This window comes from Dama dama, chromosome 25, assembly GCF_033118175.1.
Source record: "Dama dama isolate Ldn47 chromosome 25, ASM3311817v1, whole genome shotgun sequence".
Classification (NCBI taxonomy): domain Eukaryota; kingdom Metazoa; phylum Chordata; class Mammalia; order Artiodactyla; family Cervidae; genus Dama; species Dama dama.
Genome location: NC_083705.1, coordinates 46,446,897 through 46,459,825, shown reverse-complemented (window position 1 = coordinate 46,459,825; position 12,929 = coordinate 46,446,897). Strand labels below are relative to the sequence as shown.

Genomic DNA, 12,929 nt, shown 5'->3' with positions numbered 1-12,929 from the left:
AGTTTCCAGATTTTGTTTTCCAGTACTGATTTTTTGTCTCCTCATTCTTTAGAACTGCTCTCATGCTGGCTTGTGAGATTGGCAGCTCAAACATCGTAGAAGCCTTAATTAAAAAGGGTGCAGACCTAAACCTTGTAGATTCTCTTGGACACAATGCCTTACATTATTCCAAACTCTCGGAAAATGCAGGAATTCAAAGCCTTCTATTATCAAAAATCTCTCAGGATGCTGGTATGTGAAAGAAAATAGCCAATGTTGTTTCAAATTTATCCCACTCCATTTTCCCCAAAGAATAAAGGAATTTGTACATTATTATTCTTTTAAATATATTCCTGGGGAAAAATGAAGTGTTGAATATTGTGTATGTTGTGTATATGGGTGTTTTGTGTGCGAGTGTGTGTTTATATACCGCCCCCCCCCCCCCACCCAAAGTAGATATGAGTCATTATGGTTGTTATAGTTTTTTTTTTCTCATTTTTCTTCTATAGATTTAAAGACACCAACAAAACCAAAGCAGGTATTTATCTTTGGAAGAGGAGATTCTTTTTTATCATTCCTTGTGGGAATTTCTGATTAAACCACTCTGTGGGCCATTAGGAAAGTGATTAAGACTAGGCTGAAACTACTTAAGAAGTAAAATACCTTTGGAATAAATGATTCGTTGTAAGGTGGTAAATATTTTCTTAATGATTTAACCTGTTCCCAAAGCATGTAACTTTAAACTTGCTACTCATATATTCATCTTTTTTCTGAAATGTACTAATATTTCCTACTGGTGTGAAAAGGTTTGATGTGATTTTTAACTCTGAGAACAACAGTATTTTAACTACTTGTAATATCACATGAATTACAGCACTGTGTTAAATATTTAATGAAAATATGAGATTTGCCACTTTCATTTTAGTTAGATATTTTCTAAAATGTCATTCATTTTACACAAATAGAAATTGAGAAGTTTACGCTGTTACTTTGGAGTTTTTCTTAAAAACATAGTCACTATTGTCTAAAATGGGCTATATATTTGATTATTTATAAGTCAAGGTTCTTGGAAAAATTATCATACTGAGCAAATACTTGATACTGAATTTATTTTGTACCAATTGTGTTATTTATTCATAAACTTCAGAGAGGAAGTTCTCCCTTTTCCCCATATTCATAGTCATTCCTTGGTATCTGCAGGGAATAGCAGAATCTGCAGACACCCAAGTCTCTTGTATAAAATAGTGTGGTACAGTTGGCTGTCTGTATCTGTGACTCTGGGATATGCAGACGGTTGAATCTGTGGGTGTGGAACTTGTGGATATGGAGGGTCAACTGTACATTTTTAAGAAAAGGAATGGAAGTAGTGAAAAGGTAGGGGAAATACCACTGCTTTGCATTAAGATGGGAGCTAGACTATGAACATACTCTGGGTTCTAAATTGTGGTAAACAATTCCTTATCCTCTCCTTTCCAAGTTCTGCACACCAACTTAATCTGGTTTTGTCTTGTGTTTTTTATTTTCTTACTTTAAAGCATGAGCTGCTAGAAGAACACTTGGAGCATGCATATTACTTATTTTTATGTTGGTAGCAGATTTCAGAACTTGATAAAGTAAAAAGTGCATGAACTGTTGAGGTTTTTCTCATTTGTTTGATGAAGCTATTTACTCAGACTTTACTAACCTAACTAACCCACCTCCATTCTTTGGACTGTGATAACTTTCAGCATGATCAAGTCTCTAAAATAAGCTCAGAGAGAAGTGGAACTCCAAAAAAACGCAAAGCTCCACCACCTCCTATCAGTCCTACTCAGGTAAAAATGAAAGAAAACCAACAATGAAAAAAACATAACAAAGCCATAATTTTGTTATTTTGTGTTTAGGTCAAAAAGAACTGTTTTAAAATTGACCCGTAAATGAACATTTAAAATTTTCTTTAGCAGTTTTAAACTACAAATAGTGATATAAAGAATTTTGATTATAGTAGGGAAATAATGTTGATTCTTACTTATTTCAAAGCTGAAGAATTAGACTATCTTTTTTTAGAAGTTTCAAAATTCTGAAAATCCAGAACAGGACCTTTTTCCTTAAGATAATAAGCTCAGACAGAGCTCACATTAACAGCTCTAGTAAAGTGGGGAGAATGTGTGACTGGTGAAGCATTAGTTGAAAATGAATTTTAGTTGGTCTATCAAACATTATTGAAATATATTTGCCTTTCATATTACATTTAAGATTGACTAACATTAAAGGAGCTTTCATTTTTGAGCTTATAGTGATTACTGAGTAGAAGAGAAAGCTTGAGTAACTATGAGATGATAAATAAAAACAAGCCAGGGTTTATTTTTAAAAGAAGCATAGGCCATAAAAAGAATAATCCTTATCAAGTATTTAAGAGGAATATCTCCTTCAATAAGTAGTATTAAATATGTTAGCATATTCATTAATATTCTCAATCTGCAATAGAAGTTTTATAAACTTGTAAAGTTAATTCTAGTGAATATAGGAGCAAAGTTCCTTAGTTAATTCTACTCTGTAAACTTTCAGAAAGTATTTGAGATAGGTGAATTGTATTGAAAATACATTACCGTTGAATTAATTGAAACTAAGCATAATTACTGTTAGATTTATTTGCATTGGTTAAATAGGCTAATTCTTTGGCACTGGAGAAGAAAAACTTTTGAAGAAGGATTCCTTATTGATGGTTTTCATTTTGGTTTTTTAGTTGAGTGATGTGTCTTCCCCAAGATCAATAACTTCAACACCACTTTCAGGAAAGGAATCAGTATTTTTTGCTGAACCACCCTTCAAGGTATTTCATTTCTGTGTCCAACTTATTACTTAATTTTAAGATATACAATAGATTTGACTTAAGTTATATAGCACGGGTAAAACAGAATATGCTTCTGAGTCATTGGTTTACAACCTTTTCATCAGAAGTCGTCCTCTGATTATTTTTTCTGGTGAGGACTCCATAAAAAAAGAGTAGACTGAATATATATATTAACTAATATTTAATTTTCTTCATTTAAGAAAAGGACAAAGATTAGAACTTACCTGATAACCAGTCATCTTTCCAAATTGAGTTGACATAATATCAATCAAAAAGAAAGAAATGGATAGTCGCTGATGTCTTACTAAGAAGTAATTATATATTTTTATATAATTATAAAAGTAATATGTATTTATTTTTAAAATGTTAGTAAATCCATTCTACCTGATTCTCTAGATTTGTGGTTGGAATGTATTCTAAGGAATGAGAGGGTATTTCAATTTAATATTTGTTTACCTAAGTATCACTAGGAAATTATACTTGGAAAAAAAAGTAAAATTTATATTTGTTACAGTGAAATTTCAATGGCATAATTGTGTATTTATTTCCCCCATCTAAGAATTACTAAAAATAAATTTGTGTTTAACTTAGATGCACATTGATCTGAAAAAGATTCTATCAACCTATCATCTCGTTTGTGTTAACTAGATTTTATTAAAATATAAGGCAAGGAAAGGAAGTTATGCCTTTATAACTACCATCCTAATATCTTCTAATATGATTATGGCTCAAAGGTAGTAAATGCATTCCAAAGAACAATATGACAAATTATGTTTTTCAGAAATAGAGTGTAAAAAGACTTATTTCTTTAAAAAAATCACAGAAAGATAAAAGGGACACAATCTGCAATAGTTAAAGTTTTAAAAGATAAAAAGATGCCAATGGGTGGTGATGATGTGGAAGAACTAGAACTCTCATACTCTGTTTGTTGGATTTATAATGGTACAGCTACTGCAGCCCTCCAGGCTCCTCTGTCCATAAGGATTCTCCAGGCAAGAATACTGGAGTGGGTTGCCATGTCCTCCACCAGGGGATCTTCCCAACCCACAGATTGAACCCAGGTCTCCCACATTGCAGGCAATTCTTTACCATCTGAGCCACCAGGGAAGCCCATAGCTACTTTGGAAAACCATCTGACAGTTTCTGTAAAAGTTCAACATACACCTAACATATCGTCTAGCCATTCACTCATAGATGTTTACCCAAGAGAAATTAAAATATGTCTCAAAAAGTACACAAATGTTTATAGCATCTTTTTTCAAATATCCCCAAACTAGAAACAGTCCAAATGTCTTACAACAAGTGAATGGATAAAGATAATGAGATATATCCATATATAAGAGCATTAATCAGCCATAAAAAGAGAATGAAGTGCTGGCCAAGCGGTATCATAGATGAATCTGGAAACCATCATGCTGAATGAAAGAAGCTAGGCTCAAAGAAGTTCATCCCTTGTAATATTCCATTTATAGGAATTCTAGAAAATGAAAAAAGGAGAGTAGTGTGATTGCCTGGGAATGGCAGGGATTGGCTAATGAGGCATAAGGAAACTTAAGAGGTAATGGGGATATTCTGAATCTTGATTATAGTGGTATCTTGGGTATCTGTTAAAACTCCTCAAATTAAAAGCTTTCAATGTATATACTTTATTGTACTGTAATAGAGTTGAAAAATTAAGTGCTTATTTTTTAAGTGAAAATAAAGCTTTTGTTATGATAAGCACTTGCCAAAAATGAGCCACTCTATTTTTAGCATTTGAGCATTTACAAAAGTTCCTTTGCTGAAAAATTATCTCTCTCATCATGGTCTATGGCATATCTAGATAAAACCTAGTAATTTCTGGCAAGAAACTGTATTTTGTTTTGGAATGAGAGTTTGGCTTTGAAGTTACAAGAATTTTTCCAATATACTAAAAGACAGATATTCGGGGATACAGGTTTAGAGGAAATCTTTAGGAGATTGTCAGTCCACAGCCATAAGAATTCTTATTCCCTTATAAAATTACCTGTATTTTCCCTGACAGGTCTCATTGATTACCATTTCTCTTAAAAGCAATTAATATATTAATGGTTTATTGATAAAGTGATAAAGCTAAAAATACTTCTAATGTATTTTAATATATTACCCAGATAAGTAAAACTTCTATTTGTCTTTACTATGAAAGTAGTATTCACAATCTCAAGTTTTAGCACACAGCCCAGTGAATTAGCTATTATGTAAGTTTATTATAATCTTCAAAGATTTTTGTAATATTCATGAGGTTTCATTTTGTAATATTTTGAGAATATATCCTTAGGAACCTCTAAATAAAAATTTTATCTCAGGGGTTAATTGTTGCTTTTATGTACTTATATTTTAAAATATCTTCTTTCCTGGAGATGGTCTGTTTTCATACCAACCCGTGTAAACTCAAGGAGAAAAATTCGCTGGACTCTTTTGCAGAGTGTGACATTCAGGAATATATTTTAAGTCATTTTTGTGTTCCAGCAGGCTGAGATTAGTTCTATACAAGAGACCAGAGACAGGCAAAGTGCCAGTACTACAGGTAAGACGAAGGGGCCTGTCCCCATGACTGGTCTCTATTTCATGTCCCTTTAAGACAGCAAAGGCCAAGGAGAGATACCCTGTCTGGGGAAGTCAGAGAACCTCGGGTACCACCCAAACACTGCCAGTCTTTCACAGTCTGATGCTGTCTACTTCAGCAGGCTTTCACCTAGATTTTAAGGAGTCCCTGAGCTTGGATATGAAAAAAGAAATCTCTGTTTTCATCTGTTCCTAATTTAACATTGGCATTTCCTTCAGTGATGAATATAGACAGAAAGCCCCAGTAGTGTTAGCAGATCAGTGATTTTGACACCAAGAGATCTCACAGATGGTATCATATCCCCTTACTGTTATTATAAATATCTTGAAAGATCATTTATAGTATCTCTACTAGAAACTATGGCAGTTATTAGACCTGCTTCCAGATCTTGTTGTTTGGTGGGTTACAAAAGAAGCTTGCTGATTGCTGTAGCTTGTACATTCTATTTTATGCATTTTAAGACACTGTTTTGCGATGAGGTCCACGGGCAGCCAGCTAGTGACCCTTCTTGCGACTGAGCAGCAGGTTATTTCTTGAAGAGAGAGCCAACTGAGCACCTCCACGGCTGCCATAATTGAACTTTTCTACTTTGGATTTTAAACAGACGTGAAAAGAGTGTCAAATCACATGCAATCATATTGTCTTCAAGGAGGTTTGATTCATTGTATTGAGTTCATCCTGTTGCTTTACCCTTTAAGAATGTAGTACAGTACCTTCAGCATCAATTTGAAATGTGGAGTAGATTATTTCAAAAGGCCCCTTTTTTGTTCCAGCATCCAGTTTCTCAATCTGTTATGCACATCATGTGTGTTTGGAGCAGTTAACTTACAAAATTTAGACATATAAGCATATTATTGGCTGGGGAATTTTTGCAGAAACTAATGCTTGAGACGTTAATACAGCTCCAGTTAATAATGTGTTAAGAAATATTCCTGGTAGAGAACAATGTTAATATAACTGCACAACTGTTACATTGGATACTTTAAAAGCCATCCATCCTATCTTAGAAGTAATTTTTGTTGCTTAGAATTACCCTTCTGCTCCCAAATCCCCTGATTCATTCCAAGCTGACCAGACTCTATGTCAAGAACACTCATAAAGCTGTGGTTTAGGCCCCAGATATCATTAGTAAGCATTTCTGTGAAGAGATGTCATTTCGCATCCTTCTAAATTAAGACTCAAGTTTTCATCTTTGCATTAAATGGTTTTGAGAAATTTTTTAAATAGAGGTGAAAATTTGGATCAGTGCTGTTCAGAGTGTGGTCTCTAAACTGTTGCCAGTCTAAAATTAAAAAAGGGATTGCTCCAAAAAGTCATCCAGCCAAGCACACTGTTTCATCCACCTGACAATTTTTATCCATAGGAAGACTTTCTGGGTGAAGGAAGCAGTATATTGAATGACATTCTGGAGCACATTTCTTGTCTTATCTCAATGAGAACTTTGAGTAGCATAGCTTTAGATGTTATTTCAGCATGATAATCAGTAGAATGTCAAATAGTTGTGGTTTACCAGCAGTGTTTATTGTGGGATTCGGGAACTCATGTTTCATGCAGGGGTGGTCAGCAAATGCCTTAAAGAAGAGGCAGGGTCTGATGTGGGTCTTGAAGGATGCCTAAGAGTTATCCAGCCAAAGAGATGCTACAAGGGCAATCATATGGATGAAAAATTAAAGAAGCAACCTTATGTTGAGAATAGAGAGGGTGTAAATCTGATGAAAAGGGGATACTGGGGAAAGACGTGATGAGTCATAAACCTGAAAAAAAAGTAGATTGAAGCCAGATCCAAGAGGCCTTAATCCAGATAAAGGAAGTTGGAGATTATTTTTGGAGGGAGAGCAATTAAAGCACTTGAACCAAAGACATGACTCCATCTAAGTATGTTTTAGGAAGATTAGTCTGACAGTGTTGTTGGTACAGGCTACATTTTCACTAGAGGAGAGAGAGAAAGATTTGTTAGGAAGCCATTTGTACAGTTACCAGGTATGGTGATGAAGTCTAAACTAGGGTAATGGGGATGGGGATAAGAAGTGAACCAGATTCCAGAGATCTTTCTAAAAGGATTCATAGAGTGGGATATATAGGGCATGGGAGGAATAAAAAACAACTAAGGTGTGGCACAATCAAGTGAACAGAAACTATATGACCAAATCCATCAGTTTTCAGATGAGTTTATTTGTATCTAGGCATCTAGTATTATGCTAGGGAGTGAGGAGACCCCATCCAGCTGAATGGGGCTTTCATCCCTAGTCTGGACGAGAAGGAAGAACTGGATTGGGTAGAAAGTGAGTTTGTTAGAGGTCAGAGAAATAATAGTTAAATTTTTAAAATATTATTTTAAATTGCCTTTCTCTTTCCTAAGGTGCTGATAGCTTATTGGATGTAAGTTCTGAGGTTGACCAGCAAGATCTTCTTGTCCTGTTGCAAGCAAAAGTTGCTTCTCTTACCTTACACAATAAGGAGTTACAAGATAAATTACAGGTAGGTAAATAGATCACTACCACAGTCTGTTCAGTCGGGTCAAGCTATTGGATTTCTCAGGGTTAGTTGGGTATTTTGTTTTAGACACCAACATTGGTTTCTTCTTTTTAAAATATAATTACCCTTTAGCATTTTATGCTTTCAAATTGTTTCTTGAGACTTACTCACTAATTTATTATTTTTATAAACTGGTAAATTATATAATTATATACTTAGTATGATATATATGACAATAGATAGCTATATGCACACCATATATATGACTAGTTATTCATTTAGTAAAGTTGATCATTTCACAGATTTAAGAATGTGGTAAGAAGTAGGGCAACTACAATAATGTGAGAAACAAAGAAAAATTTGAGTCAGAAGCTCTGCAGCCAAAACAGGTCTTGCATTTTTAAAGTGGCAAACATAATCTGTCCTTCAAGAGCACAGAATAAGCTTAGTGTTGTTAAGCCTGACTCTTGTGTCCCAGACCATATTTTTTCATGGGGCAAGAGGACGCGTGCAGAATGATACTGCTGCTCCCCCATACTCAAGGTTTGGATTTGCTCCCTGATTGCAGTTGCTTGCTCATCTAACCACACCTTTGGTGTCATTTCATTCTTGCCTTCTTTCCAGGCCAAAACACCCAGGGACGGGGAAACAGACCTGAGCTTTGACTCTTACCATTCTACTCAAACTGACTTGGCCCCATCCCTGGGCAAACCTAGTGAAACCCCTCCTCTAGACTCCAAACCATCTCCATCTGTCATAACACATTCCTCAAGTAAATCCACTCTCGACAGCGATGTCAGAATCCAGCAACTCCAAGAGGTTTTACACGACTTGCAGAAGAGACTGGAGAGCTCTGAAGCGGAGAGGAAACAGCTGCAGGCCGAGCTCCAGACCAGGAGGACAGAATCAGTGTGCTTAAACAACGCCGAGATCTCGGAGAACGGCTCCGACCTCAGCCAGAAACTTAAGGAAACTCAGAGCAAGTACGAGGAAGCTATGAAAGAAGTCCTGAGTGTGCAGAAGCAGATGAAGTTGGGCCTGGTCTCACCGGAAAGTGTGGATACTTACTCGCACCTGCATGAGCTGAGGATCACCGAGGAAGAAATGGACGTGCTCAAGCGGGACCTCCAGGGTGCCCTGGAAGAAAGTGAACGAAATAGAGAGAAAGTGAGAGAGTTAGAGGAGAAGCTGGCAGAGAGGGAGAAAGAGGCAGTTATTCAGCCACCGAGGGAGGAGTACGAGGAAATGAAAAGTTCCTATTGCTTGGTGATTGAGAATATGAATAAGGAGAAAGCATTTTTGTTTGAGAAATATCAAGAGGCACAAGAAGAAATCACAAAACTGAAAGATACATTGAAAAATCAGGTGACCCAGGAGGTGGGTGATGAAGCTGAGGACATGAAAGAGGCCATGAACAGGATGATCGATGAACTCAACAAGCAGGTGAGTGAGCTGTCCCAGCTGTACAAAGAGGCCCAGGCAGAGCTGGAGGATTACCGGAAGAGGAAGTCTCTAGAAGACGTCACAGCTGAATATATCCATAAAGCGGAGCATGAGAAGCTGATGCAAGTGACCAACGTATCCAGAGCGAAGGCCGAAGAGGCACTGTCCGAAATGAAGTCTCAGTATTCAAAAGTGCTGAATGAGCTGACCCAGCTCAAACAGCTGGTAGATGCTCAGAAAGAGAACTCTGTCTCCATCACAGAGCATTTGCAAGTGATAACCACTCTGCGGACCACTGCCAAAGAGATGGAGGGAAAAATAAGCAGTCTGAAAGAGCACCTGGCGAGCAAGGAAGGGGAGGTGGCAAAGCTGGAGAAACAGCTCCTAGAGGAGAAGGCGGCCATGACCGACGCGATGGTGCCCCGGTCTGCCTACGAGAAGCTCCAGTCATCTTTGGAAAGTGAAGTGAGTGTGTTGGCCTCAAAATTAAGGGATTCCGTGAAAGAGAAAGAGAAGGCCCATTCAGAGGTTGCCCAGATTAGAAGTGAGGTCTCACAAATGAAAAGGGAAAAGGAAAACATTCAGACTCTCTTGAAATCCAAAGAGCAGGAAGTAAATGAACTTCTGCAAAAATGCCAGCATGCTCAGGAAGAACTCGCAGAAATGAAGAGACATTCCGAGAGCTCCTCAAAACTGGAAGAGGATAAAGACAAGAAGGTTGGTGAGACTGTTGCTATTGAATTTCTAGCTAGCAAACCCTGGTACTTTGAACCTTCATTTACTGAAATTAGCATTTTTAGCATTTGTTAGCACTAAGCTATTGTGAATGCACTAAGGCTCCACACAGGACTCCATCTGTCCCCAACACCACATTAAAAATAGTAGGGTGGACATTTATTTAAAGAGAGAGAAAGCACTTATCTTCCTCTACTTCCCTCACACCAGAGTATTTTCAAATGTGTGGTACATATTTTCCCCTTAAAAATTATTTTACAGAAGCTCTGCCAAGTGTCAGGGGCCAGAAGTGAACCCCCCGGCTGAGAAATATTTGTGATCCATCTTAAACTTCTACTCCGTTGGAATCCAGACAGATTTCCTCTGTCATATGGAAAATCAATTACTGCCAGACTTGATACTGCTTCCCTAAACCCCATGAGCTTACTCTTGAGTCAGTTTAAAAGCCCTCCCTGGTCCTCATTTTCAAACGTGTGCAACAGGAGAGAAAGGGAGGAATGTGGGGGACCAGGCAACTCGAGATGGGCTGAGCATGGAGGAAGGTGGAGAGTAAGGGAGAAGTGAAGGATGCTTCTGTGCTTGGATCTGCTCTGCATCCCCAGATGCCCAGTCTCCCAGGTTAGATGTTCTGAACAGCATTCACTAGAGAATTATTTATTTTTTATTCCTTTATTATCATGAATGTTTCCAAAAGAGCTTCCAAAGCCAAGGAGGCAGGGGTTTGAGAGGAGGTGGGCGTGGGGATTGTCTTCACTACAAGGTAGGATATCAGAGATACCAGGGTTCCCAGAACTTATTTCTGATTGCCTATGGCAGCAATAGGGAACAAAACCTAGCTGGCTCCAAATATTAAATACCTGAAATTCTGTTTTTGATTTAATTTTTTTAAACAGTCCCCCATCTTAAGGGTGAAAGAAGGGAATCCACATAACAGATGTTACCTTCATGGCCCCAAGCACAGTCTCATTCCAGGGCTCTTGTCTGCATAGGCTTGTTGGTTTCCCTGACTCTTACCTGTTTTTGTTTCATTGTATGGCTTTTCTTTGAAAAATTAAGAAAAGGGATTGCTCCAGGCCCAGAGGCCAGTCGAGGCTGTGTTCCCAGTGGAGAAACAGCTGGCATCTTGCCTCTGCGGGTGCCTTCTCTCCTGATAAGAGCTTTCCTTTCTCGCTAGATAAATGAGATGTCCAAGGAAGTCACCAAGTTGAAGGAGGCGCTGAACAGCCTCTCGCAGCTCTCCTACTCCGCCAGCTCCTCCAAGAGGCAGAGCCAGCAGCTGGAGGCGCTGCAGCAGCAGGTCAAGCAGCTGCAGAACCAGCTGGCGGTGAGTGGGGCTGTTTCCGTGGCTGGCTGGGGGGTGGAGGTGGGCGACAGGTGGGAGCCAGGCAGAAAGCTGCCCAGCCTAAGAGAGTCGTGCTTTAGTGAGCAGTTGACTAAAGACCTCTAGGTGAGGGCCAGAGAGGGAGCTGGTGGGTTTCCCAGTCCTTACCTGCAATGAGAATTCCGTGTGTCACTGGGAAGGGAGGCGTCTGCAGGATAGTGGCAGGAGCCTTCTTGTCTTATTCCCTCTTCCACTCACTCGCTCCCCTTTCTCCGTTTTTCTGCTTCAGTAGTTACCATCTCTGGCAGTGGCTTGACATGTTTCTTATTAGGGGGCCAGGATGCTTGGTGGTTGTATATCCACATGTCTGAAGCTGCTTCTTGGCCCCTCTCCTGATTTCACCCAGGAAAGCTCTTTCACGTCTGTACTCGTTTCTGGTGACTGTTGTAACAGAGCAACAGAAACTTGGTTTAAAACAACACAGATTTATTACTGACAGTCCTGGAGATCATAAGTTCAAAGAAATCAGTTTCACAATAGTAAAGTCTAGGTCTCAGCAGGGCTGGCTCCTTCTCAAGGCTCTAGGGGAGAATCTGGTTGACTTTTCAAACTTCTGGAGGCTGCCTGCTTTCCTTGGCTCATGGCCCCTCCCTCATCCCCAGAGCACATCCCTCCAGCCTCTGGTTCTGTCCTTCCACCTTTGACCTTTTTGCCTCCTCTTGCTGCGATTCATGGGGTCGCAAAGAGTCGGACACGACTGAGCGACTGAACTAAACTGAACTGATAGGACCCTAGTAATGACATTTAAGGTCCACCCAGATAACCAGTATAATCTTTCTTTCCATCTCAGGATCCTTAATCTAAAAGGTCCCTTTTGACTGATAGGTAACATTTATAGATTCTAGGGATTAGGACATGGGCATCTCTGGAGGGCCTCTCAGGTTGAGAGACTGAGAGGCCAGGGTGGTGGGTGGTTCATCCATGTGGATACCGAAGTCAACCAAGTAATGACAGAAGCAGGACCAGAAAGGAAGACAGTGATCAGAAGACAAAGCTATAGAAAATGTAAAGTTTTCATTGTTGCGTGCTCACTCAGTTGTCTTTGACTCTTTGTGACCCTGTGGACTGTAGCCCATCAGGCTCCTCTGTCCATGGGATTTTCCAGGCAAGAATACTGGAGTGGGATCCATTTTCTCCTCCATCTCCCCCACCAAGGGATTGAACCCGAGTCTCCAGCATCTTCTGCATTGGCAGACGCATTCTTTTACCACTGAGCCATCTGGGAAGCCCTTTAGTTGATGAGGGTATGTGATGTTTTCTACATGAAGATTAGTTTACCCTGGGCTGTTGCTGGCTTCCATTTACATGAACTTGAATTTTGTGATTCCTTCAGTACAGATCAATACTAGTGAATTCAGGTTTCTACAGTCCTTACTTCCTCTGGCTACAAAGTTCAAAGCTTTTTTATGTTACCAGCTCTAGCAGTGGAGTCGTAGTCAGGGAAGGAGAAGATGCTCTTGACTGTTTTGCAGGTCATTTTTCTGATCAAGTGGTTATCA

The 12,929-nt window shown here is 38.9% G+C and overlaps 1 protein-coding gene across 5 annotated transcripts in view; it reads left to right on the top strand.

Moving 5' to 3' along the window:
* Window positions 1-12,929, top strand: part of RAI14 (retinoic acid induced 14) — a 160,980-nt gene that overhangs the window by 143,415 nt on the left and 4,636 nt on the right. For 3 of the 5 annotated variants that reach the window (XM_061129241.1, XM_061129244.1, XM_061129243.1), the window contains exons 9-16: window positions 53-231; window positions 489-517; window positions 1,707-1,793; window positions 2,705-2,791; window positions 5,300-5,357; window positions 7,756-7,874; window positions 8,496-10,031; window positions 11,224-11,373. In XM_061129241.1, coding sequence (XP_060985224.1) covers window positions 53-231; window positions 489-517; window positions 1,707-1,793; window positions 2,705-2,791; window positions 5,300-5,357; window positions 7,756-7,874; window positions 8,496-10,031; window positions 11,224-11,373 — 2,245 coding nt within the window. The remainder of the gene's footprint in view (window positions 1-52; window positions 232-488; window positions 518-1,706; window positions 1,794-2,704; window positions 2,792-5,299; window positions 5,358-7,755; window positions 7,875-8,495; window positions 10,032-11,223; window positions 11,374-12,929) is intronic. The other 2 variants (XM_061129245.1, XM_061129246.1) reach the window with 2 other exon arrangements.